The 26,614-nt window shown below is 49.8% G+C and overlaps 1 protein-coding gene across 15 annotated transcripts in view; it reads right to left on the reverse strand.

Moving 5' to 3' along the window:
- Window positions 1–6,932: 6,932 nt before the first annotated feature.
- The window catches only part of AFDN (afadin, adherens junction formation factor), a 102,046-nt gene continuing 82,364 nt past the window's right edge, over window positions 6,933–26,614 (reverse strand). For 5 of the 15 annotated variants that reach the window (XM_032407472.1, XM_032407471.1, XM_032407470.1 and 2 more), the window contains 6 exons: window positions 24,942–25,940; window positions 22,819–22,854; window positions 16,379–16,513; window positions 13,122–13,413; window positions 9,718–9,802; window positions 6,933–8,935 (listed from right to left, as the gene is read on the reverse strand). In XM_032407472.1, the coding sequence (XP_032263363.1) occupies window positions 8,782–8,935; window positions 9,718–9,802; window positions 13,122–13,413; window positions 16,379–16,513; window positions 22,819–22,854; window positions 24,942–25,940 (1,701 nt within the window). In that variant the 3' untranslated portion in view covers window positions 6,933–8,781. The remainder of the gene's footprint in view (window positions 8,936–9,717; window positions 9,803–13,121; window positions 13,414–16,378; window positions 16,514–22,818; window positions 22,855–24,941; window positions 25,941–26,614) is intronic. The other 10 variants (XM_032407477.1, XM_032407486.1, XM_032407483.1 and 7 more) reach the window with 4 other exon arrangements.

Raw genomic sequence — 26,614 nt, forward strand, 5'->3', positions numbered from 1 at the left:
TGTGGTAGATGTGGCCTCTTACCCCGTCTGGCAGCACCTGCCTTTTGACCGACGGTTTGTCCACTCACATTGCATGTCACTGATGTGGCTTTATGCCCAACCTTTCACTTTTGTTTTCTACGTGTCTCGTGTCCTGTTGGTTCCTCATTTACTGTCTTCTTTTGCATTAAGTGGATATTTTCTGGGGTGAAATCTTAACTTCTTTGATGACCTTTTCCACTAGTTTTTGAATAATTTTCTCCATGGTTGCTCGAGGGCTCACCTGTACTTTGAACCTGGAACAGTCTACTTCACATTTACAGTCCGATTCCAGTGAGATGCAGAAACATTCCTGTTGTGGCTGACGTGCTGGTACCGTTACACATCATGTCCGTGTGTGTTACAGATGTAAAAATCCCGTGCGATCACTGGTGCTTTACATAATTTCATGTTCATTAAAGAGTCTGAGAAGAGAAGGGACAGTAAGCATGTATTTATAGGGTTTGCTCTGCCGGCCCTCTTCACCATTTTGACTTCTGCTCACTTGGTCCTGTGCATTCAAGCTACCATCGGGCGTCACTGTCTTACTCCAACAAAACTGCCTCCACCCACCTCCTTTGTGCTACTTTTCTCAAATACATTACATTTCTAGATGTTATAGTTTCAACAACACAGTTATACATATGTTTTACATAATTGCTTTCTAAGTCAGTGAAGGAAACAAAGAGAACTACACCTTTCTTCTGTGTTTTATAATTACCTGACGGTCTTTACTGGCATTCTTTGTGGATTTGTGTTTCCATGTAGGAACTTCCTTTGGTATCTCTTAAAAGGCAGGCCTGCTAGCAACACATTTTCTCCAATTTTGTTTATTTGGGAATGCCTTTATTTTGCCTTCATTTTTTAAGACAGTTTTGCTGGATGTAAGATTTTTGGTTGACAGAATTTTCGTCTTTCAGCACTTTGAACACGTCACCCACTGCCCCGACCTCCACAGACACTGATGAGAGTCTGCTGACAGTCATGGTGAACTGACACGACAAGTCGTTCTTCTCTCTCTGCTTTTCTCTTTATTTTTACAAAGATGCAGGTGGATGTGGATCTCTTTGTATTTATCCTCATTGGAATTCATTAAGCTTCTTTTATGTGTACCTAAACTTCCAACAAATTTGGGGAGTTTGGGTAATTGTTTCTTTGAATATTTTTCCTGCTTTCTTGCTCTCCTCTCCTGGTGCTCCCATGACAGATATGCTGGTGTGCTTACAGGTTTCACACCTTTTCCAGAGGTTCTATTCATTTTTCTTCTATTTTTCTGTTTTTAAGATTGCATAATTTCTACCAATCTAAGAGTTTGCTGATTCCTTTTTTGTCTATTCAAATCTACTCTTGAGTCCTCTAGAGAATGTTCCCATTTCAGTTATTTTCAACTCTAAGATTATAATTAAAAAAATAATTTCTAGGTATTTCTTGATATTTTCTATCTGATGAGAAATTAACATATTTTCCTTCACTTCTATAATGCAATTTCCTTTAGTTCTTTGAACATATTTATAATGACTGCTTTGACTTACTAATTTCAACATCAGGCATTCTCATGGGCAGTTCCTGTTGTCTGTTTCCCTGCTGTGGATGAGTCTCACTTTCCTGTTTCTTTCATGTCTTACAATTTTTTGTTGAAAACTGGACATTTTAGGAAATATATTATAGAAACTTTAAATAGTGATGCCTTTCCCCCACCTGCAGTTTTTGTTGTTGTTCTTGTTGTTGTTTTTTGTTTTTTGTTGCTACTTGTGTGCTTTGTTGAGTGATTTAGCTCGCCTCTTCCAGGGAAGTCTGCCCAACCCCTGAGGGAAGGACACAGCCGCGGGCATGCACACAGGCACTGGGAGACTGCAGTTTAAGCAGGGCTCTTTTTAACCGCCTCTCCCCGATCTCTGTTACTCTGTCTCCCTTGGTATCACAACCACCCCACTGATTATTGATTGCCTTATTGTTTTCAATAATGGCCTGGGCCATAAATTTCTCCACTGTCTGGTCCAGTTAAACTGGGGCAGGGCTACTTTTGGAAGCCAGTCTTTGATATTTGCCCTAACCCCAGGCTCTTCTTAGCCTTGAGTGAACTAGGTGGCCTATTAGCTTGTGGCTAATTATGGGCTGTATCCCGCACCCCCGCACACACAATTCACTTGTTGAAGTCCCAAGTCCAGGACCTCAGAATGTGATTGTATTTGGAGACAAGGCCTTTAAAGGGGTGATTAAGTTAAAATGAGGCCACTAGAAAGGGCTCTAATCCAACCTGACTGGTGTCCTTATGAGAAGATCAGGACACAGAGGGCACTCCAGAGATACCCACACACAGAGGAAAGACCACGTGAGTGCGCCACAAGAAGGCAGCCACACACAGGCCAAGGGCTGAGGCCGTAGGAGAAACCACCCCTGCCTATAACTTGGTCCCAGATTTCCAGTCTCCAGAACTGAGAAGAACATGTTTCTGCGCTGCTCTGTTACACTGCCCAAGCACACGTTAATAACTGCTCTTAATGAAGGAGAACTCTTGTTTCTGAACTTCCCCACAGTGTGTTTGGAGGAAGTTCCTTTGCGAAGAGCTTCAGAGCTCTCTCTTCTTATGGGCTGCCTCTCCCCCTGGGCTAAATCCCCACTCTGGGCACTGGGCAGGGCTGTGGCCTCCGGTCTGTTGGCTGGCTCTCTCACTATGAAACCTTTGTGCTGATCAAGGGCGGAAAGAGCAATTGGGATCCCAGTATTCCTGACCTCTGTTCTGGGGTGAGGCCTCTGTCATACGAGTGGGGAACCACATGAACCCCTAAGCCTCCACCCCACCCACTGGTAATTTAGCCTCTTCTGCTGCGTGCTGGTGAGATACAGTGACCCTAAGTCAGAAGCTGAGGAGAGGGGGAGCCCCATCTTGGATACACACACCCAGAGAGGACCTTCTGTCGAGCTGAGCTCAGCTGGTGGGAGGGAAGGAGCCACAGGCTTTCACTGTTCTTACAGAGATTTTTAGCAGATTTCTTGCATAAATGTTTCTTCATGTGATGTATGCCCTTAGGGCCATTTCTAGGGGCTTTACACCATTTTTCTACGATATTCCCCAGATGTGCTTGTTTTGCTTGGGAGCAGGTTCACAGAGGTCCTCATCTTGCCATCCCAGCAGTCCTGCCCTGCACCTTCTAACTCCACCCTACATCTTCATGCTTGTCCTTCAAGTAGGACTTGCTACGAGTGACATTTTCAAAATGCGGATCTAACTGTCTCATCCCCCTCTTAAGATCTCTTCAATAGCCTTTCCTGGCCCTCAAGACAAAGAAAAACATCCTTAGTCCGGCTTGACCCTGCGTGGGCTGCCTTCCTCCCGCCTCTCAGCCTCCACTATCCGCTCTCTCCTGTGCTCTGCCAGTCTCCCAAGGCCAGCCCCGCCCGCCACACACACACCATGATAAGGCTGTTCTGTCCTTAACCCTCAACCCCGCTGCCACATGGCAGCCTCCCATCCCAGCGGAACTCAGCTCCACTTCTGCCCCCAGGGGAAGTCCTCGACTGGGATTCAACCAGACCTGTTGCACTACAGACCCTAATAAGACCATGTACCGTAGCATCATCTTGGGGCCACTTTGATGGCTTACATTTATTGTGACTATTTATTCCTTTATTCAAGGCTATACTCCAAGAGAGCAGGGTTGTTGCTTAACCATTGCATTCCAAAATTTAGCACAGTAAATAGTAAACGCCCAGTAAGTAACGGGAGGGCCCTGGGCGGATGACACAGGTGCTCAGATGAGGGGCATGAGGTCTCAGGTGTGGGTGGGGGTGGGGTGAGGTCCAAGGGGGACTACAGATGAGGACCTCACACCCTATAGAGCAGAAGGTAGAAGATGATGGGGCCTCTAACCCCAACGCAGTCTTCCGGCGCCATCACCCCAACCCTCCCACGCTGGCCACACCCCCAAGGCTCCCAGGCGGGAGGGGGCGGTCAACCCGGCCAGGGGGGCTGCAGGTGTGGCCACAGCTGCGCTCAGCTGCCCCTGCTCACCTGCACCTGACGCTGCAGCTGCCTGGCCCGCTGCTCCAAGAAGCGCCCCCAGCGGCGGCCCTGCGCGGGCATCACCAGGCCCAGTCTCAGCCACAGAATCCGCGTGGGTGGGCAGTTTGCGCCCCGTGGTTTCCACGGCGACGGGGTCAGGGGAATGCCGGGGGAGGAGGGAGGCGTGGGGAGGGGAGCGAGCGGCTGCATTTGAAGACCCTTTCCGAAATATTGTGGGTGTTCCAAATCCCATATAAACGACAAGCCTCTTGGGTGGTACGAACTTAACTTCTGTCCTTCCCTTTTTACATCTGCCAAGTGACTATGGCTTCCTTTCCCATAGGAACGTTCATCTGTGGGGTCCACACACAGGAACTCAAGTCAGCGTCTGCTGCCTCACTGAACGGATCCGAAGGAACAGGCAGGGCAAGGCGCCGCGGCGCTGCGAATAAGCCGCATCCTCCCCGACAGCGCACTCCTCCGAAGCTGCTGAAACAGAAATGACAAAGACAGGCGCGGAGTCGGGGCTCGCTGGGCAGCCGGGAGGTGCGAGGCCTCCTTCTGTGCTGCTGGGGGCTGGCAAGGCCACGGCGGGGAGGGGCCCCGCGCGGGGAGCTCCAGCGCACTGGTGATGCACACACGTGAGGCACCATGTGGGACGTGTGTGTGCTGTGCACACGGATACAGCGTGACCACTGCTAGAACAGACGCCCCGGGGGGCCTGGGCACGGGGACAGGCCGGCCGCACTGGCCGGATGGCAGGGTGCTGCCCGCCGGCCCGCCATGCCCCTCCCACCACTGCACCTGCCCGAGGCACGTCTCAGGACATCTGCTGGTGCCACATCCACCGGCCTTCCTCCGAACTGGCGCCTTCAGCACGGTGGGTCGCGGCTGCGGGCAGAGCCTAGTCCTCCCTGAGGCTGACCCCAGCTGCGGGCCGCGGGGAAACGACACGCTGGGTTTCAAAGGCTTCCTAGGAAAAAGGATGCGGACTACCGCGTGTGCACGGTTTGTGCCGACCGCATAGTGCCAGGGTAGTTTTCGGACATCTGGGCTGAGTATGAATATGCTGAAATTTACTTCCCGTTTGCCTTTTCTCTTCCAACGCGGCTGCTCAAGAACGGAATGTCCTAAGTGATTAGGGGCGCTGGACCATCGCCTTTACGGGGAGAATGTGGAGAGCGGTTCCAGGGGATGAAGCGGGGGTTGGTTAGCGGCTGGCCTAAGTGCTGTGTTGCGGTCCCGTGATGCCCCCGAGGCCGGCCTCCCACCCCTTCCCGCGCTCTCTCCCCGCCGACCAAGCCCCGTGCAGGCAGCTGCACGGGGGCCGTGAATGTTCCTCCAAAGCGTGAGGCCCTCCTCCCCGGTGCCCTTGGCTCCCGCGAGCCGTGCCGAGGTCTCCTGCCGTCTGCGGGCGGCAGCCTCTCTGCCCAGGGGTCTCCTTCGCCTGCGACAGCCCCTCCTCTCAGGAGGGAAGCCATTTCCGCAGAGGGCGTGCCAGCAGGAGTTAGATGGGGTCCTCCTGGGCAGAGTGCCCAGTGCACCTGCTGTGTACAAACCGAGAGAGGAACTGTGCTCACGTAACTGTGGACGCCTGCCTTCCCGCATCGGCCGTGGGACACTTGGAACCCGCGTCCCCACTGGCTGACACAGAGCAGGCACTCGTGAGTTGTGTTTGTGAAATAAAGTGGGAGAGAAATGGACTTTTATGTTTGGAGTTGTTCTCGCATCTTTTGCGGCGCCATGACTTTGAACAAACGATGAATAGCTGTGCACGGAAACCGGTCACTCGGCATCTCCTCTCCTGGGAGACTCCCTGCTGCAGGCGACAGGGGCATGGAGACCCTGAAGGTACGACTCGGCTTCCCACGCAGGGCACCAGCGTGGCTCAGTCGGTTAAGTGGCCACCTCCTGATTTCCGCTGGGGTCACAATCTCCAGACGGGGCCCCGAGCTGGGGGTGGAGCTTAGACTGTCCCTCTGCCCCCCCCCCCCCCCAAAACCAAGTCAGCTCCCCGAGCAACAGAGCGGCGATCATTTTCCCATGGCACACGCTAGAAAACCCTGCAGGGCCTGCTGCTGTGACGTCCACCACAGAAAGCCTCGCTAGGGCAGACTCCTTACTTCCACGAGGAGCAACACAACTGCGGTCCTTGAGACAACCTGAGTCAGTCTCTAAGTTTCTGTCCTCCTAAACTCTAAAGCACCTTTTTGGGCATTAAAAATACATTACCAGCGAATATCCTCATTCCAGTACATAAGCAGCTGGTCCTACCCAAAGGCCTCCCTGAGCTTCTGCAGCCCTAAGACATTCCCTCCTTCAGGAAAGCCCTTCTCGAACTCCTGGGCCGCTCCTTCACCCAGCACGCCTGCTCCGGGGCCACAAAGGAAGGCGGACTGGGCACAGGGAACACAGGAGTCAGCACCGGGGAGAGGCAGGCCCCCCCAGGTGCAGCCAGGGCCCCCCCGGGTGCAGCCAGAGCGCCGGCTCCCTTCTCGCGCCACCTGTGTGCTTTCGTGACCGCCTCCCATGAGCCACGTCGGGCGGGTCTTCGCTGCTGATGCATTGCCAGCACATCCAATCCACACAGCTTAGTAAGTTCGGGTGTGCTTAAGAATCCAAGAGGCAATGAAGGGACCATGTGAGTCTGTGTGACCAGGGGTCGGCTGACGCGCCCAGCAGGTCGTGGAGCCGGGCTGGGCAGGGGAGCATGGGGGACCGCGGCAAGAGTGGCCCGCGGCCTCTGTCCGACAGCCTGCACGATCAGGACAAACCAGAACGAGCGCCTGACACAGACGGGACCCTCGGGGCACCTCTCGTGAATGATGTCACAGGCAGAAGGGGACGGGAGGCAAAGGTGCAGATCACAGATGTAATTCTGCCCGCACGACTGCAGTAACAGCAAACACACTTAAATACATACAAAGTTTATTAAAAATAGATTGCAAATGAAGTACAGTAGAAACAGGAAAGTACAGCAGTTGTGGTGTCCCCAGCGACGCAGTTATGAAAAGCACGTGTTCACATTTGACCTCATCACCCAAGGGTGGCCCAGCCCACCTGCCCACGGGCCTGATGACCACACACACAAATAGCCCTGCATGTCAGTATTTACATGTATTTGCATGTACTTATGCGTAGTTGCTGTTTCTCTATATATTAACAGAAAAGTAATTCATCTGCATCTTTTCATGGAAGAAAGTGTGAATTTAGTCCCTATAAGGCGGCCAGTGTTCTCGAGCTATCTGGGAGGGGCCTGCTTTTCCTGGAACCTCCAGAGCAAACACCCACATCCTTCATAAACACTTAGAACCATGTGACTCTCTTAAACAAGGGGAAAGGTGAGAGCACACTTCCAAATAAGAACCCTGATAGACGTAAAAATATTTACACTCGCATTTCAATGATTTATCATACAGCTCTCATTAAAGTGATTTCTCAGGCTAAAAAGCCTCTCCCTCTTCTATTTGAAAGTGTGTGTATTTTTCTAACGTATATATTTGTAAGAGAACAATCTGGTACAGAAGAATCATCGAGACCCCACAGCAGGGTTTTGTCAAGTAGAAAATTTGCTCATAATCACAAAGTAAGTTAGCACTTCCACGGCACACAGTAGAAATCGACATGAGATCCATCTCCCCAGCATCAGCCACACGGTCACAGCTGAAGAAACAACTGCGATGCCCAATGACTCAAAAATGAAAATTAAATAACTCTATTCGATGTAAGAAAATCGCTTAAACTGCAGTCCGAGGTGTGTGACGTTGCTAGCCACGAGCCTTCCTTCCCAGACAACACGTGGATGGAACTGGTCCTTCCTCGAAGGTAGAATCCCTGAGCCCCAGCCGTGTCAAGCGTCACTACTAACCTCCCATCCCTCTCATACTTCCGCATCTCTCCACATCAACACGGCCCAGCTAAACAGATCCTCTTTTATAGATTCTCTTGAATAGTCGAGATACTTAGTGAACTCCCTAACTGAACTGCCATCTTCAAAATCACCAATGATTTATTAGTCTAACAATAATCTGGCATTTATAAAAATAAAATATCCTAAGCTTAAATCCTCAAAATTTTCTTCTTGGAGAATTTTTTTTTAAATTACCTATTTAGAATATAGCAGGAGGGCTGTCCCTGGATGGAAGCAGAGGGGGCAGGGCAGGGTCCTGACAGGCACCACCTCCCTTCTGGGCCGCGTGGGTCTGAGCTGCCTTGGGACCCCCCTCCCCGGGGGGGAGACAAGTGAGCAAGGCGGGGGGCGGGCTCTGCACTGAGCCCCCGTGCAGGGTACGCTCAGGTGTTCGCTCTCCTGGAAGGGGACACCTCGCCCTCAGGGGACACGGTCTGCAGCTGCTACTCAATAGCACAAACAAGGTCTGGGCAGGTCAGGCGGTTCCCTGCCCAGTCGCCACAGCGCCATGTAGCCTCTCTGCGCCACACCGGGCGAGGGCGAAGACGTGTCCCCACTGTGCTCTCCTGCCCTGCATTCTCCCCTCTGCCACTCAGACGCTAAAAAAGGAAACAAAAAACTTATCTTCATGTGAGTCAGATTAAGAAATCAGACAGCGTTTACATTGTATAAATGATCATCTCCTGGTGAATGAAAAGAGCGTCTTGGAACGGGACCATCTCTGGATCCCGGCCGTCTCAGCAACGGTGCTTCTGGGACGCGGACAGGCTGCGCGCGGCCCCTGCCCCGAGCCCGTCCTCCAGAGCCGCGCCGACAGGCCCCTGGGGCGCACGGGCACCTCGGCCCCGTCTCATTTTGTGTTCAGCTCATTTTCCAGTTCTGTTAATTTACGAGAGGCTTTTACTTTGTTGGACACATCTTGACCTTGTGAAAACAGACGCTGACGCTCTTTGAATGTCAAGTTTTCAGGGGCTCCTGAACTTCCAGGTACATCGGCATCGTGGCTGCAGCAGAGCAAATGCAAACATCACTGGTCACATGGAACTAAGCTGTCAACACCAATGCCATTCAAAGTGAGGTGACCTGACACAATGGACAATTAAGTACACTCTTCCATGAGGGAGACTCATTCCTTGTTAAATTTGCCATAATCCTTCCCATGAATACAATCACTGGGGTTGTCGCTAGGCAGCAAAAAGGGCAGAACGTTCTCCTGACTAAACTGTTAACTTTCTCCAGCCACGTCCAACTCTCAAAACGCCGGTCACTTCAATATTAGCAGGCCGGGGATTCTTAATAGGTGAGCTAGCTGAAGAGGTACAGCTTAAAAACATGTAATTTTAATGAGTCCACATGGACCCGAGAGGCATCTATCAGTATACCTACCTTAACGAGTTAGTGTAAGATACTAAAGATTCTCTCGATGAGCTCAATGTCCGTGTTCTAAGAACCGTCTGGACTACGGCCTAGGTGAGGGTGCTCAGTGGAGACACGACGCCCATTTACTGTTTGTGCATCGTCAGGGTTGGCCTTAGGCAGTCTAACAGGATGTCTGGACACTGCCCTAGAATCTTCCACCCTCGTCGGTGGAAGCAGACAGCATCATGTCCCCCTCCTTCTGGAGTTCTGACCACTAAGCCTGAAACCTACATCACTGTCTGAAACACAATGCAAAATAAAAGAGCCTCTAGGCTCACCACTTGTGCAATGAGAAACGTCTGAGATGATAATGAAGTCTCTAAAATTCCACTCCAGCCTCCTACAGAACTAGCACAGCTGTAAATACCTTTTAGACAGTCTCTCTCTCGGATCCCGATAAGCATCATGGGCACCAACAGCTGTCCCAGCCGATCCCATGTAAGAGTTTGGTCCTTTTCCATAAAAGAAAAAAAATCAAAGTTAAAGTGCCTGCACAATTTCCAAAACTTTACTCATGATCAAGATGCAGTGCCCACGGAGGAGTACTGAAAATCTGACAGGAGCCCCGTGGGTCTGAAGCTCGCGTCTCTCAGTGGCCCAAGTAACCCAATCACCAGGCCGCGCAGGTGCACGGTGCCCCAAGCCAGCCACGCCAGCCATGTCCTCAGGGAGCGACAGCCAAAAGGTTCAAATCAGTGAAGATGCATAATTACCATGAATTCATATGAAAAATCCCCAGAAGACTAATTCAAATGAGACTGTCAGATGCTCCTGACGCAAAGGGTTTCCTTACAAACTAACTGAGAGCAAATGTAACCCAAACAGTAAGCAGTGATCACATGCCTCGAGTTTCTCTTTTCAGGGCAGCTCCTGAATTTTTTTGCTACATAAATGGCTATAATTACTAAAACAAAACTTTTTAAACAAATGAGTTACAGAAAAAGCCCTAGTGTTTGATATAAATGCTGTAAATACAAACTCACTCAAAACCAGACCCAAAGCAGTGTAGAGGAGGAGTGCGTGAGCCTGTGGGATGCCCAGCCTGGGTCCCTGGCTCGGCCTGCGCCTGGCCCAACGCCTGGGGTGACTGACGGCAGCCAGCCTGGGAACAGCACCGCCCTCTCTAGCCAGTGTTAAAGATCAAAAAAGATGACACAGATAAAAATTTTAAAATGCATCCAAATATTACCACTAATGATATATTATTAAAACCATAGTGCATTATGTCAGCACTCATATATTGTTAATTATAACATCAGCAAGAAAAAAAATTTCATGCTTGAAGAGCGTTTTGCTTACAATGATACAAGCTGGAGCAATAAATGCTCAAAATACTCAGCAAACGGGGACAGCATGGGTATTGGATTAGACAGGCCACAAAATCACTACAATATCTCAACAGTAGAATTTTCCTTTTTAGACAGCAGCATAAAAATGATTTCTAGCTTCTTCTCTGGATGCAGGAACATGCTGTGCAGACCTAGCTGTTTGGCTGAGACGCAGCGCAAGGCTGGCTGGGGCTCCTCGGGGCACTGCATCATTCCCGGTCCTTTGCCAGGGTCCCCGTGATCGCCACGTGGGAAGTCATCCTCCACAAAGACTCAAAAGATGAAACAGACCCCTATCTCCAACGTGGAGCAACCCAGAGCAGGCCTCCACAGCAATTATCGGCAGAGTAGAATTTTTTTCTATTTTAATTCTAAATTTTCGCTGTTTTAGAAAATGTTGCATTGTATCTTTTGAGTTTTGTTGTAAGAATGATACTTGCTTCTTCCACTGGTAAAAATCAATTCTTCAAAGTTTTCAAAGTTAATCAGAATATTAAATACTTTCAGTGGACTATATGAATTAATACTGCACATCTCAAGTAATTTTCAAAGAGCTCCAGTTAAAGAACCTTTTTTTTTTTTTTTTAAAAAAATACCTTGCTATGCTAGAATGAGACACTGTTTATTCCAATTCGTACCCGTTTCCTCCTCCTCAGGCACCCAGTGGAAGAAACCAGCCCACCCGCAGACGCATGCGGAGTGCTCACGACACAAGAAACGTGAGCTGAACCCGGGGGTGCGGCCGTGTTAGTGGGATGGCGGTGAGGAGGTCAGAAATGCTCTGCATTTGGTGCAGACAGCTTTGTACTTTACGAAGGAAGTCTTCAAAGAGGCACGAGCCATCAGACGCAGGATATAACCTGCTCCTATGTGGTCTTTTCGGTGTGAAATAAAATAAGGGTTAGTGGTATGAGTGAAAGCCAAGGTGGTCAGAAATGAAAACCTAGCCCAACATCGCGTTAGCAAATCTCGTCTGTGTCATGACACACAACCCCTCAAGTTTGCAGCTTGTAACGTGATGCAAGGAGACTGAGGCCATCTCACTTCGAAAACTACTGTTGTCCCAGAAAAGTCTTTCTAGACACCGACAACAGATATTTTATAAAAAGATTTAATTTTGACTTCTGAGTGACTCAGTCTCAGTATCATATGCTGAGCCTTCGGGGTGGATCAAAGCTCTGACGCCAATGGGAAGAGAACCTGGCAGAACTCATTTGTTCTGGAAGAGCGAAGGTCACGCGTGTTTTTGATCATTCATCTTCTTTTAGAATTCTGAGTCCCAGGCATTGCACCAGGAGCATTTTAGAAGACCCTTGTGCCCATGAAGACCACTAAATCTGACAGTGTTTATTGCCAGCATTCTAATATTAAGATTTTAAGAGGAACTTGGAGTTTGAATATTGTAAACATCCCTTCCAGTGCAGTCTTGGACACTGGTTACGGCGGCTGCGCCTGTGGGCAGGACCACCGTCACGTCAGAGCTCGTATTAACTCAAGGCAACTGCGTGCCTGTCAGGGTCTGGGTACCAGGACTGTGACATGCCGGGAACGTCCGTTAACAGGAAGGAACGAAACCAGCAAGAGGGAAAAGGAGTCATTTCACAACGACTGGGTTCTATGTCCCTGGCGTGAGGCAGCTCACATTACAGCAGGACCATCAACTCAGCATAGCGCCAACTACTCCACCCAAACTACCACGGAAAGTAGGGGTCATCTGGTAAACCACTGCCATGTGGTGCGTAAGCCAGAACAGAAAGTTCTACTCATGTTGGAGAACAGAACTTAGCATGTGACCCTGACACTGCTGGGAAGAATGTCTTACTCTCATCTTCAGACACCAAGATGTGTGAAAAAAGCACGTGTTCAACCAAACATAAGAGTTATTTGAAGAGGCAGAGAATGGAGGCCAAGACCAACAGTACTTCAAGTGACTGGGGGGTCCCGGAGGGCCAGCCACCGCTGGCAGGTCCGAGGGACAGAACCCTGCAGGTAGAAAGCAACTGGGGAGCTGGTGTACTTGCCAAAACGACTCTCAGCACAGACAGGACAATTGGAGGTAGGGGGAGATCACCACACTGAGACAGTGATCAGGCGAAATCAAATTCCAAAGCGAGTGCTGATTGAGGGGGCCCACAGAGCAGCAGGGTGCAGGGTCCCGATTCCAATCAGGAAGATAAAAGAGGGCTTGATTTGCAATCCCACATTTTACCTCTACCTTTCGAGTGGCTGGGCTGGTAGAAGCCTGGTTTTTTTGGAGGGGGCGGGGGCTGGCCTGTTTTGGGAGCAGTACTGTTGGCACGGGCCGAGGGTGGCTGGAATGAGTTGGAGAGGAAGGTGCCGTCGGAGGCCGGGCGTGGCGGGCAGGGGGGCTGCTGTGGCTTAACGGCGGCGGGAAGAAGAAAGTGCCCGTGGGGCTTCCTCGTGCAAGAGCGCTTATCCTGACCTGCCAGACTGCAGTCCTCCTCCTCCTCCTCCCCCTCGTGGTACGAGATGAGCCTGGCGGTGTACAGAGAGTCTGGGGACAGGGTCTGGGCCTGGAGGGAGGAGGCGGTCCGCTGAGGCGGGGGAGGAGGAGCGGCGGCCGGAGGGGACGGGGATGGGAGCTCGTAGCCCCGCGGAAGCGGGGGTCTGCACAGACCCGGCTCCTCCGGCTCCAGCAACCTGCGCTCGGCCTCTGCGTGCTGTCTGCGCCTCTCGGCTTCCAGGCGGCTGTAATACCCTTCTTCCTGTCGCCTCTGCACGTGGAACAGACAAAAGCGCAAAGGTCAGAGTCAGGAGGGGCCTTCCGGGTGCACGAAAGGGCGCATTTACTCTCTGCCCCCCGTCTCCACACTGATCACGAGTCCAGGGGACAGCAAAGTTTCAACGTAACAGTCTACGACAGAAATGGGCAGATCCGCCTGGAGACAGTCTGGAGACTCCCGGGCACGTTCGTCCTATCGTGGGGTTTCTGGCACGAAACTGCTCCAAAGCACCGAACCAGTGCGCTCTAGGTCCTCGCAGGCTCCAGCTTCCCGTTACGACACCACTGTCCCCATTCAATTATCCCTCCAGACCCTTAATTCCCTGCTGCTCCTCTGTCTCTCTCTCCTTCTGCTCTTGTAGAGTATTAACTTACCTGTGCCTGCTCGGTTTAAAGACAAAACGAAACCCAAACAGGCTCTAACTGGCTTTCTACAGCTGGTACTTGCAAGAACAGCAACCTGGCACGCATGCTTTTTCACTGACCCCGGGAGTCCAGGGAGCAGCCCTTCCCCTTCCTCGACCAGAAGGACGATTAAGTCACCTGGTTTATTTCCAGTTATTCAGAGGGAAGTTAACAGAAACCAACAACTGTAAAAAAAAAAATTACTCATTTTCCCAAGGGAACAATCTAACAAATATGCTTTCCACAGTTCTTAATTTATAGTTCAAATCTTAACAGACTCCCTGACAGACAGAAAATTAGAGAGCCAGGCGTTAATAACAACAGCAACACGATATTCGAATATATTTGGACACACACTGTACATTTTCTTCCGACATACATCCGCACAGACTACAGTTGACAGAGCTGAAATTATTGTCACATTAAAAAAGGTAACAGCACGGTTCTGTTAAAGATTGACAAAAGTTCTAGAACACATGGGAAGACTGAGTGTAAGAAAGGGGTTCCAAGAGCAGACAGAAGGACGTGCCTCAACCTGGGTGTGTGGTGCTGCAGAACGGAGGGAATTCTCAATCCATTCAACCACACGAAAACTCATTTTGGGGCCCTTGCTGGCATGAAGATACAAGTTTCGAGTCCCCGTTTTACCGCGTACGCTCCTGTTTCCTCCCTGCTCCCTCCGGAGCACGCATGCACCGGACAACGGTGCTCAGCGCTTCCCCTTCTGAGGGAGGAAACTGCAAGGACCAGTGCCGGCCCCGGGCACGGCCCTACACCGACTCCTCACTTGATCTTCTCACTCTGTGTGGAGACATCCTGAAGGAAAGACATTTTGCACCTTATTTTCTACACAAAGTAAGTGTTTGCTTGGGGTTGGGGAATCCAATTCAGAACGATCCCTGTGGCCTTTACATCAAGTTGTCAGGAATCTTAGTGTGACATGGAGAACATTTTAGGAGGAAACCAAAATACCCTTTAGTTACATGGAGAGCAGATACAAGTACATGACCCCACAATTATTCTACCACAAATGAATGGCACATTTTCTATAACAAAGCAAGCCCAACAACTGTGGACATTCTGTATAAAAAATAGGTTATTCAGCTTCTTTTTACAGTGCGCACTCAATTCTAGAAAGCAGTTCCTAAGACACAAGCGTATTTGACAAAATCGTGAGTTGTGAGCACACACGCTGGAAAACCCGAGTAGTGCCCGAGCGTCCCCACAGAAGGCGCGCTGCTCAGGCGGCAGGGCCGTTCCCGCTCCCGCTCCCGTGCACGGCGGTGGCTCTGTGCGGGCCGCCCGGGCACGCAGAGGCTGCACACAGCCAAGGAACAGCAAGACAACATGCACCCCAAGGGGGACCCGCATGGCTCACGTTTCAGAAAACTGATTTTGATTCTGACTCATCATGACACAAAGTAAAGAGTCAAGGGAGACCTAACCCTGAAAGCTCAGACTCCTTCAGAAAACTGCAAATCTACTGGGACACAGCTTTTGAAGATAATACGATGACAACTTTAAGGAATGGTGAAGGTCTAGAAGACGCAGAAGTCGCTAATTTCCATACAGGTTCGTGTGCTAGCGTTATTTACTCTACTTTCATTGAAATGAGTCACATCGTTTCTGTCAATCTTGCTTTTCATTTGTTATATATCCGCATAGATTCTATTGCTACAAAAAGCTTCCTTAAAGTTCTGTTTTGGGGGGAGGAGGAGGGTGCTCTATGAATACAGTTCACTGGACTATCAGAGGAGGAGTGATGAGTAAGAACTGAACTTCTCCCCATCAGCAGCTGTGGCGCTCCCGGCCTCCGCCTTCACAGAAGGGAAGCAGCGGTGAGATGCGCTTCTCCCGGGCCGCATCCAGCACGGCGAGCCCTGCGGGAGGGCCCAGGCGGCACACACAGCAGGAGGCCACAGGCCACAGGCGGAATAGGTCAAATCAGTTGTCATTTTAAAATTCAACTTAAAAGATTACTTTCATAAAAAAAAAAAAAAAAATCCACGTATGGAAACCAAGTAGTAACTCAGGATACTTATCAGATTAGATCCTAGTTGAATTCTCCTTGAATCGTGTTTTTCATAAGCCATCAACCAGCAGTGAGTGATGTCAGTGAACAATCTCAAGTGCGGAGTGTGAACGGACTGTGTTACTACGTTCCTGGCGCCTCCCACGGCTCGCACTCCCTCTGCCCGCCTAGCGCACAAGCATCCCCCTCACAGTAACCAGCTGGACCACGTCCAGGAAAGGAAGAGCCCGGAGTACGCGGGCGGGCTGCGAAGAGGCTCACTCATCATAACCAGGCCTATGAGTTCAAAAGTGGGAGAGAGACAAGACTCAGAGGGTAAGAGAGTCTGGACACAGTTCGGAAGAGAGGTAGGTAGGCCGGGTCGGGCTCAAGTGTTGGGTCCGATAACACAGGTGGGGATCCAGGCCCTGTTCTGTCTTGTACATCTTAGGATACAGGTCAGGTCTAGCCCCTCTCCCCAGCCCATCGACGGGTTCAGGCTAATCTGGTAAAGTGCTAGCTGCCCCTAGAGGACCATAACCTTTTCTTCAGCATCTCGCTTCGCTCTCTCCTCGTCCTGGCGGCGCCGCTCCTCTTCCTGCCTGGCGCGATCTTCCGCCTCCCGCCTGCGCATCTCCTCCAGCTGCTGCTGACGCCTCCGCTCCTCATCCTGTAACTAACAACACAGCGCCTTGAAGCTCCGCTCTGCTCACCCACCTGCACGAGGTGTACCGGGCACATGCGGACACAGGCACACACAGTCAAATACAAGATACCAGGCTAGAAGCACTGCTGAAAGACAGTAAAACACACACACCTTAGAGCTCTGTAGTTCAAAAATAAGTTACCTAAAAGCGTGGTCCCCACAGGTCCGTTAATTTCCCCATTAACTGTGGCTCAAAGGAGGAGGACTCTGTCTCATGCATTCACACATTAAAAAAGCATCATTCTTGTATTAGAATAAATAGAAGTTTAACCAGCTCCTGTAAATCAGCAGACTCCAGCAACAGACAAAACCCTCAACTGATGGAACTCTGGAACCCACTCAACCCCCTGTGCTTCCTGGCCGCGCTCCTGTGAGCTGTGGCACGCAGATGCTGGCCTCCCCGGGGCGGGGTGCAGGCCCCAGCTCACGACTGCAGCGGGACGTGGGTCTGCGGAGAGCCCCGTGCAGAGCAGCCCGCCTCTGCCTGGGCACCAAGCTTCCAGCACGCCGGCCTGTGGCCATCCGCTCTCTCTGGACCCCATCCTGGACTTTGAGAATTCCTTCTCAGCCCGGGAATACCCCCAAACTGAGTCAGAGAACCTGAACCTAAAATCTGGAAGGAACCTTACTCTACCTCCCTCCTGCTACATCTCTGCCAAGTAATTATCCACTCTGTCTGAATAACTCTGGTGTCTGGGAACCTGCTGCCTACCTCCCCGAGACAGGGTATTCTATTTTCAGGTAACTACTAGTCAAAAAGTTCTTCTGTGGGTCTAAAATTCATCACTTGATGGTTTGCTTTCTATTTTTCATCATTCAGGTTTTGCCTTTTTGAAACAACACAAAACAAATTTATTATCTTTCCTTCACACCATCCAAATGCTTCAGGGTATCTTCAAAAATCTACGATGTAGCCTGTTTTGGTTTCCGGCTCCTTTATCCTTCTGGTCAGATTTCTCTAAGTACTACGGCTTCAGGGTCCCTTTGACCAGAACAGAACAGAGAATGCCCTTCTGCTGTTACAGGCCAGGACAAAGGTAACTCTGGGAGCTTGCTTCTCCGTTGCTGTCGTCTGCGACAGAGCCGGCCTGGAGCAGCGCCCACAGCCCTGCATCACCCTTGGCATCAAGAGCAGTGGATTCAAAATGTAAAAAATGAAAATGTAACTCAACGCCACCTCGTTTAACTGCTAAAACCACTGCAGGAATCCCTTACATAAAATCGCTCACGGTACGTTTCAGTATTTACAGAATTACTAGTTATTGTATAAATTGTTCATAGCAAAAAATAGAAACTGAACTGGACTTAAATTGCATTTATGTTTATTTTTTTAAACAAAAACGTAACGACTTCACTCTTGCCTGATTTCTCTGGAATAAAACACTGCATCTGGTGGAAAGTAACAAATTAACTTGTGTCACTAGACTTTTTCTCATGTCAGCAAGCAATATTAAGACACCTTAGAAAAAAAATGAAAACTGCCTCGTCAAGAAGACAAATTTACTTAACTTCCTCTTTCAGTACAATCTAGAAATAGGCCAGGAGGGAGGGCAGGGTGGCTTCTGGAGCAGGGGCAGGTGCTGCTTCCTGAGAACTGTCCAGCGTCCTGCCCTGGGGAGAGTCCCCCACGGAGGGCTCACAGCCAGCAGCGTGAAGACTGATCAAGCATGTTATAGTCATCAGTCCAAGTTATGAGAAATAGTCAAAATAAACAGCCACTGAGAACAGTAAATACTCTACAGAAGAGTAACTTATGGAAGAATGTAAAACTGCATTAGTGAAAGAAGTTTTTGTTACCCAATAAAGCACAAACTAATTCATCATGTTATACTTTCTAGACCTAATTGAAAACAAGTCTGAGCAAGAAAACCAGTATCCACTGAAACAGCCCACTCATTCTTTTAAATTAAAGAGGAGTATGATTTTAAGAAATGAGAACAGTTACAATTCTCATAATTACAGGTACAGAATGCTACACCTTATGAATCGGTAAACAGACTCTTTCTCTTAAAAGCCTTCATTCTTCTAAATCTGGATGGGGTAAGCAAGGAGACATCTCTTGGGTTGGGTTCATTAGTGCCTGTTTTTAAAGTCGACCAATGAGCCGGTGCAGTCAGGACCAGGGCAGCCTCTCTCCACTGTGGGGGTAAGCTGCTTCATGCCCTCTCATCTTCAAAACACAGACTGTTTTGTTCTTCATATGTACGCTGCTTTACTCTACCCTCCTCCCCCAAAACCATTAAAGACAGAAAAGAGAATCCAATCACTTAATTTACTCCAAATAATAGCTCAGAATGGTACACTGAGCTGACAGTCATTACCAGTTAAGGGGCAGCTCAACTTGTTACAAATTTCATGGCTGAGATCCGATGACAAACTATGTTAACACTGGAGTTAAATGAATAGAGATGAGCTCACTGTTTTACAGGAAAGGAATGCCAAGTGACATGTATCAAAGACGTCTGGTAGGTTATATTCAGGGGAACAGATCTGAGTAGACAGAAGGAGAATTCTTACAGAATGAACACAAGGCAGCCCAGACTAAAGCTATTCTAAACCAAGAACTTAAGCTGGGATTTCAAAAGCCAGTCCTCTAAGCCTGAACCAGTTTTGCTACATTGGTGGTCCCTATTTCTAAAAAAGACATTTTCAGGTTAAAAAAAAAAAAAAAAAATCATGTTGAAATCTATGTGTTTATGACTTTATACCACAAGACCCTAAACTGTATCTTAAATTTATAGTAAAAGCCCCATTAAGGGAGACAATCACACCGAGATAATCGGAATACAAAAGAGGACCAAGGTGTCCCTTACTTTTTGACATTTTCACTGAAAATATCACTAAAAGTCTGTTGAGCAGATTGTCCTTAAGAACTTGGGCAAGACTTTTCTGCCTATGTTCCCACCCATTAAAAACACCCTAAAAATTTTAATACCCACCCATGAGGAACCACTATGATCAGGCTCCTTACTACCGCTGGGCGCTGGCCCGACTCGGGTCCAGAGCAAGTCCTCAGCTAGCTGGCAGCCCCATGCCGGGGGCGTTGAGGACGGGGCGCCGTCCTTAGGAGAGCCGTCCGCACAATGTCGGGCACTCCATCAGTGGGCGAGCTCCCTTCCCTGAGTGCGGCCCGTGCCTCTGCCTTTGCAGTGTAAGGAGAAGGACAACTCTGCCAGGAGCTGTAGGACCTACAGCTTAGCTGCTCCAACAGCGGCAGAGACAGGAAGTCACCCCCAAGGAGGCCGTGCGGCTCAAAGGGCCCACGATGTGCACCCACAGTTCTCTTTGCGCAACTGTCATATCTGACACAAGCATGTGAATTTTGTGTTCTACTCGACAACATGGGCAAGTTGGTTTGACTACGAACACACTCTCCTCCTCACTGCTGGGAGGATGGCCCATCGTTCGGCTCCCACTGCCCGCTCCTGCAGCCAGGCACTCCCGTGTGAAGAGGCAGTGAGCAGCCCACCTCTCCGAAAGGGTACCTTGCAACTGGGTTTCCGAATGACTCTTGCTTTCAGTCCAGCCCCTTCTATGCCCAGGTCGCTCGGGTCTGCCCAATTCCTACCGTCCCACATGAAGACCAGACAGGAGGGCAGGGGACGAGGGCAGATCTAGCCTGGAGGAAAACAGGAGAGCCACCGAAATCCTTGAAAACGTCCCTTCGCTGGCACTACCCCAAGGTAGAAGAATTTTCCCTTTGAGCTGTCAGGTCATCTGAGTCAGCGGATGAGCCATTGCAACGGTACCAAGACAAAGCCTGAGACCAGCCAACTGAGACTGTCACTAGTTGAAAGATGGTTCCTAGCAAGAGTTTCGTGAGCAGGAGACATTTTTGTGCAGCAGACTTTAAAATAACCATAAAGGGAGAAAACTCTGGTTAGGATCCTGACTGTCTCTATGACGTAAGGTGGATCTCTTCCACACCAGCCTTGCCCCTCTGTTCCACCCACATCACAGGGCTGTCATGAGGGAACAAGAGAGTCATGTATGTAATTAACTGGCAGCCTAGGGCAACAGAGGTATGACGTGCTGCACACCCCGTCACTGGGTAGAAGGACCGGTGGCCCTTGGCCCTCAGCCGGGAGGCTGACAGCACCCACCCCACAGCGCAGGTGCGACAGGGAGGGTAGGCTGGGGCGGGGGAAGGCACGGATGGAACGACAGCACTCCGTGGCCATAGGAAGACTGAGGACGCTTCTCTAAGGGACGGGGAGCTACTGCTGGGTTCTGAGCACTCCTGAGTCATACGTTTTTAACTAGGGTCCCTGTAGCTGCTGTGTTGAGAACAGCCTGTATGGGAACAAAGGTGGAAAAGGGACTTGAGGGAATGGCAGTGGCTCGGGCCAGTGTGGTGTCCAGGAGTCAGATTCTGAGAAAGTAAGGACAGGAGAATTTCTCAACGGAGAGGAAGGGGGGTTATGGTTCCTAAGGTTCATAGATGGGGGCAATTAGGAGAGTCTACTGAAGTGGGGAAGGCTGAAGGCAGAGGAGATGAACAGCACGGTGGGCGGGGGTGGGGAGAGAAGGCGTTTCGGGTGGAACACGCTGGGGTTTGCAAAGTCTTATCTGACTGCCAGTGGAGGTGTTACATGGCCAACTGTGTACAGGTCTTTGCTCCGAGAGGGCTCGGGCTAGAAATGTAAATGGGCATCCTGGATCGGGAGGCGGCCCACTGAAAGAGCAGAGGGCGAGCAGAGCCAAGCCTGCTGAGACGGGGCTGCTCCGGAGCAGAAGACCTGCTCCGCTGAGCCCAGTCATCCCCACAAACATCCCGTGGCGTTCCGTACGAAGGGCACGCTGTAAAAACTGCACGGCATGCGCTTCCTACCCGTCCGGTCACAGCCGCCACCACCCTTCATCTCAGGGAGAGGACTGACACCTAGCAACGGAGGTCCCTCCACACAGCCTGCCCATTCTGACAAAAGGACTCTCCAGATACTGACTGCTGCCAGTGACATTAATATTCGCAGGGGAATCAGGCTAAGAAATGCTCAGAAATGTGGTGGTTAAAAAGTCAGTATTAATACTCAAAATAATTACCTTTTAAAGAAATAAAAACTCTGAACTGTGTCTTTAAAATACGAATCGTCGTGTAATCCTTTCTCCTTAGGTATCATTCACCTGTCACGTCATCTGCGTAGTGGGTTCTGGCCGGGCCCACAGAGCTGGGGAACCCCTTACAGCCAGCCAGTGCGTCGGGTCAGCACCCGGGGGTAACGGACCCCCCAGGAGCGGGTGCTGAATGAGCACCTGACACAAAGAAACCCCCTGCCATAGGTACACCTTACCACACAGAAGCATGGAGAGAACATATATATTTTATCTTTGTCTATTAAAAAAAAAAAAAAAAAGGAAAGCTAAAATAATCTGCCCTTCGGCCGTTCAAGGAGCTGCGTGCACGAGAGGCTTCTCCCTGGAGCGACAGTGCCGCCACACTGTTTAAAGGAGGAAGAAAAAGGGCTGTTGTTTGCTGAAAAGGCCAGCGAAGTCAGACCTGGACTCAGGGACTGTCCACAGTCCTGGTGTCTGATGCTGCCCATATGCATTTGGAAGCCGACTAACAAAAAATGCCCTCGTTAATATAACAGATACATCAACCAGTCTGTAATTCTCTGGCCAATGACACAGGTAATAATAGCACCTGCGCACCGCAGATACTGAATGACCAACCAGATTTCCCACTACTGACGTCAAACCCGCTGAAGTTACAACAGAAAAGGACCCTGGCATTTTTCGGCAGACAGTAAACTGGTACGGCTGATAAACTAAACTGAAGTCCATGTGAAATATTAAAGAAAACAAAGAATAAATGTTTACCGAAAAGCTTTCTTATTCTACCAATAAACAGTAATATCCTAGACAGTTACATCTTAATTGGCAAAACAATGTGAATACCAATTCAATTGAGTTTCTAATAGTTGATTATTCAAAATCTATTACCAAGGTAATAATAATGAAATAGATTAGTCATTGCAAAAGTTCTTTCATTTGCTCATGTATTTATGACTACGTAAGAATACACAGAATCAACTTTATGACTGAGAAAAGGTCAAAAACCATAAACAAACAGTAACACTTAAAATTAAGGGGGAAAAGCAAAGAGGAACTAAATCTAAACACACTGCAGGCATGCTTCTTGAGAGGCACGAACTATCCTGCACTAGGACACCCCTAGGAACTGGTCTACTAGAAACACAAAACCACCACCACTGAGAGAAAAAAAGAAAATCAAGACAGGAAAAAAGTACCAAAGGAAAGAAATGAGAACATACCAAATCTAGAACAGAGATTGCTGGCAGAGCAGTCTGCTGCAGGTAACAGAGAGGAAAAAAAAGAAAGATGAAGTGTGAAAAAAAGTCAAGTTTAGACCTGTATTCCACCACCACCGGCGCGTCGGCTGCTCCCGCATTTCATCTGCGTCTGAAGGACAACCCAACGAGAACAGTAAACGCTACAGACCAGCTTCCCGAACTCAGAAATAGGAAAAGGTCCACAAACGTATTAAACACTTGAGTTTCATTATTAAGATACGTGGAAGAAACTTTAAAAAGTATAATTTCCCTGAGCTCATTACTTGGGAGACTAAGATATTAATCTTAAGTATGATTAGTGATAAATACACAGATACTTTTCTAACTAAATTATCATAAAAAACTTTCCAAATGTCATAATTCATACTAAAAGGCTTTGAAATAGTCACTGTTTGAACAACCTGGAAAATCTGACAGACCCTTAATAAAAATCCACTGTAAAGAATAAATGCAGCCATGTCACAATGCAGATGCTAACGTCCCACTCTGGGACGCAGTTACCACAATGGAGGTTCATGATGTCTGCTGACTTACCAGAGACCTCGGCTTCACACTCAGCGTGGACGGCAGCGAATGGCACGCTCTCCTGTTTTGGGGGTGAGAGATCTGAGGCCGGGAGCACACGCAGCTCCTGGGACGACCCCCCTGTCACTAGGGGCATGGGCCAAAGCAGAGGACCCTGCACTGAGCACTCAGCCACTGGGTACACGGGGGCCTGGGGTCCTGACCCCAGAGTGGAAACTGCGCAAAGAATCCTAACCCTGTAAGTGACCCATTACTGATCCACCAGTTGCTCTTTCAAATATAACAATACTGATGGTAAGCAGAGCTGTTTTTAAGGACGTTTATTCCTGGTGACTCGGATAATACTGATAAAATCATGTCACAGTTAAGATTTGGGCCTTTGTTTAAGATACCTCAGTGTTCCAGCTGAATTTGTGGCCGAGTTCCATATACCTTTTGCTGAGAATATGTGAATAAGAAGTGTGTGACATGTTTCAGGAAAATTAATTCACAGGGCAAACTCGAAAAGGGATCAGACTGCTGGCTTTATGTACTAATAATTATCTAAGGTTAAGCTGCATCACGACGTGGCAAGGCCGAAATGTCTGCCCTAATAGTTAATTTGTTTAGATCTCTAGTAGACAGCAACAAATCAAAGTTGCAGTTAGACACAAAATCCGAAAGTCATGCTCCAGGCTGTCTCTCCCCAGAAGCCTGCACTGTAGAGAACTCATTAACATGCTACGGCCAAATGCCTCTCCCTCAACAGTTCTCTTGACAGGGTAACACAGAATCTTAAATTTGGCACTTTAATGATCTATTGCGTTCAACTAACATAAATTTCACTTATTTTGATACAAAGGAATAAGTTACTTTTATCAAATGGAGAAATCGGAATAAAATCCTAAATTCTCAGTAATCTTTATACTTACACCATTGAAATATAGTTGTTTAATTTGATAAGTATCTGCCTCATCAACCAAATGAGCACTCTGCAGAGTGCTCTTTCTGGTAATGACATTAAACCCGTAACTCTGAAGTTCTCAAGTCTTCTTTGTTACCCACCATCCCTCGCTGATCATCGAGACCAGGGGTCAGCAGACGTCCTGCCACCTGTGAAGGACGTTTCGGGGCGCACCCTCGCTGCTCGGGTACCGTCTAAGGCGGCTCGTGTCGTTTGACCACGGAGCTGCGCCGTTAAAACAGCCCGTATGGCCCACACAGCCTCCGATACTCACTTCCTGGCCATTTAAGAAAAAGTTTTGCCAACCCCTGATGAGGATTATTACTGGTTACTAACAAATTAGTGGTTATTAACTTGTTTTCTCTACTGAAGTGTTAATGAGAAGGACAACTACGAGTTTGCTAATTAAAACAGCAAAGTTCCATGTGGATGATATTTACTTTTCAACGTCTAAGCCTCTAACCCTGGCTCACCCTGCAGGACGCCAGCTAGCAGCGGTAGGTACAGTAACACGCGACAGGCCAGGGCCCTTGCCAACCCTCCAGGAGCCTGGGCGTGGCCACCCCCACGAGCGACACGCACAGGTACGCACGCCCACAGCACTTCTCCCCTTTACCCTTGCTCTCCGCTCAGCCTCGAGGCGCTGCATGATCAGCATGGTATCCACGTCATCGTCCTCCTCCTCCTCGTCATCCTCGTCCTTCTGTTTGGACTCCTGGAGTCTCTTCTGGAACTGCCATTCCAGCATGAGTTTCCGCAGACGGTCGTTCTCCTCTGCACTGCGCTCAGGCTTGTTCTGGAGCTCTTGGATCTCCCTGCTCAACATATCCACGATGTGCATCTGCTGTTGCTTCTCCAGCTTCTCCCGGGCATCCCGCTTCCATGGGTCTGGGGACAGACTGTCTCCGGACGACAGCTCCTCTTGGCTGACTGTAATGTACTGCAGGTCTCTGCGCTCGATCGTGCGGGGCTGCTGCTGGGGCTGCAGCTCCCGAATGACCGTCTCTTGGGGCCTCTGGAGCGTAGAAGGCTTTTCTGGCTTCACGTGTGGGACGGTCACAGGAGAAAATGGGGCCGGGTTCAGGGACTGGGAGCGCATCTGGCCCAGCTTCCGCTCCTGCTCCCTGCGCTTCCTGTCCCGCTCCTCTTCTAGACGGGCCTTCTCCTTCTCATACCACCGCTGGTGCTCCTCCCGCTTCCTCCGCTCTGCAGCCGCTGCCTGAGCAGATGCAGGTCCGGTCTGGCCGGCAGGAGGTGGAGGGAGAGGCAAGTCCATGGGGATTCCGTCGAAGTCTCCAGCATAGTGCGTGGGGGGCGGCGGGGGCGGCGGGGGCAGGTCTGTCTGCACAGGCTGGGAGACAGCCGCTGGCACGGGCTGCACGGCAGCTGGCGTCTTCCAGCGCCCAGGGCCGCTTTTGGTCAGAGTGGACGCGGGGGTGCCTGACTTGGAGGAGTGGTCCAGGTGCTCTTGGCTGGAGGTGCTGGAGCCCACGGAGGAGCTCTGATGGATCCACATATCACTATCAGACTTGCGATCCAAGACTGCCTCGATCCGATGCCGCTCTAGCTGGTAAGCTTTATCCTCCCGAAGTTCCTCTTGGGAACGGGTAACACGCTGGAAAAAGGAAAAAGGAAAACTGTTCTATTTCAGCCGCTTAGAAAAAAATTACTAAAAACGCGTAAATGTTTTATCGTCGGGGAGAAAACACTGTGGGGAAATTGTTAAGAGAGTGCTGAACAGAGGTTGAGACCGTCCAGCTCCGTAGCTCTGCGGGACGCACGACTTGGGGGGGGGGGGGGCACCATGTCCGGGGGGGGGGGGGGGGTCAGTGCTCTCCCAGGGAATTTATCTGTTACAAACAGGAAGGAGCTGTACGTCCCACCTGCATCCCTGGCAAACATACAAGGCACATACATGCAGGTGCTTCGTGGACACGCGTGGCCCCCCCAGCCGTCCGTGGGCCCTCGCACGCATCTGCAAAGGGGTTCCTCCCGCAGCTGACTTTGAGAGGATGAATGTGTTTAGTGTAATTACATGAGGAGCAACAAGATTTACGCTCCCGTAGTAAAATTCTGATTAAGAGTCAGGATCCAATCTTAAGCACACCAGCCACGGCTCCACCAGCTGACGACGGGCTTTGGGAACACTCCGACAGGGCTGGGCACACGCCAGGACGAGCCGGCATCCGCGTGTCTCTGTCCCCGTCTCAGAAAGGTACAAAACAGTGTGCATGTGTGGAAGAGACCAACATGAACACTCTTCCAAAGGGCTAGTCTCTGCACAATGGC

The sequence above is a fragment of the Phoca vitulina genome, unplaced genomic scaffold (genome assembly GCF_004348235.1).
Source record: "Phoca vitulina isolate PV1807 unplaced genomic scaffold, GSC_HSeal_1.0 scaffold9, whole genome shotgun sequence".
Taxonomy (NCBI): domain Eukaryota; kingdom Metazoa; phylum Chordata; class Mammalia; order Carnivora; family Phocidae; genus Phoca; species Phoca vitulina.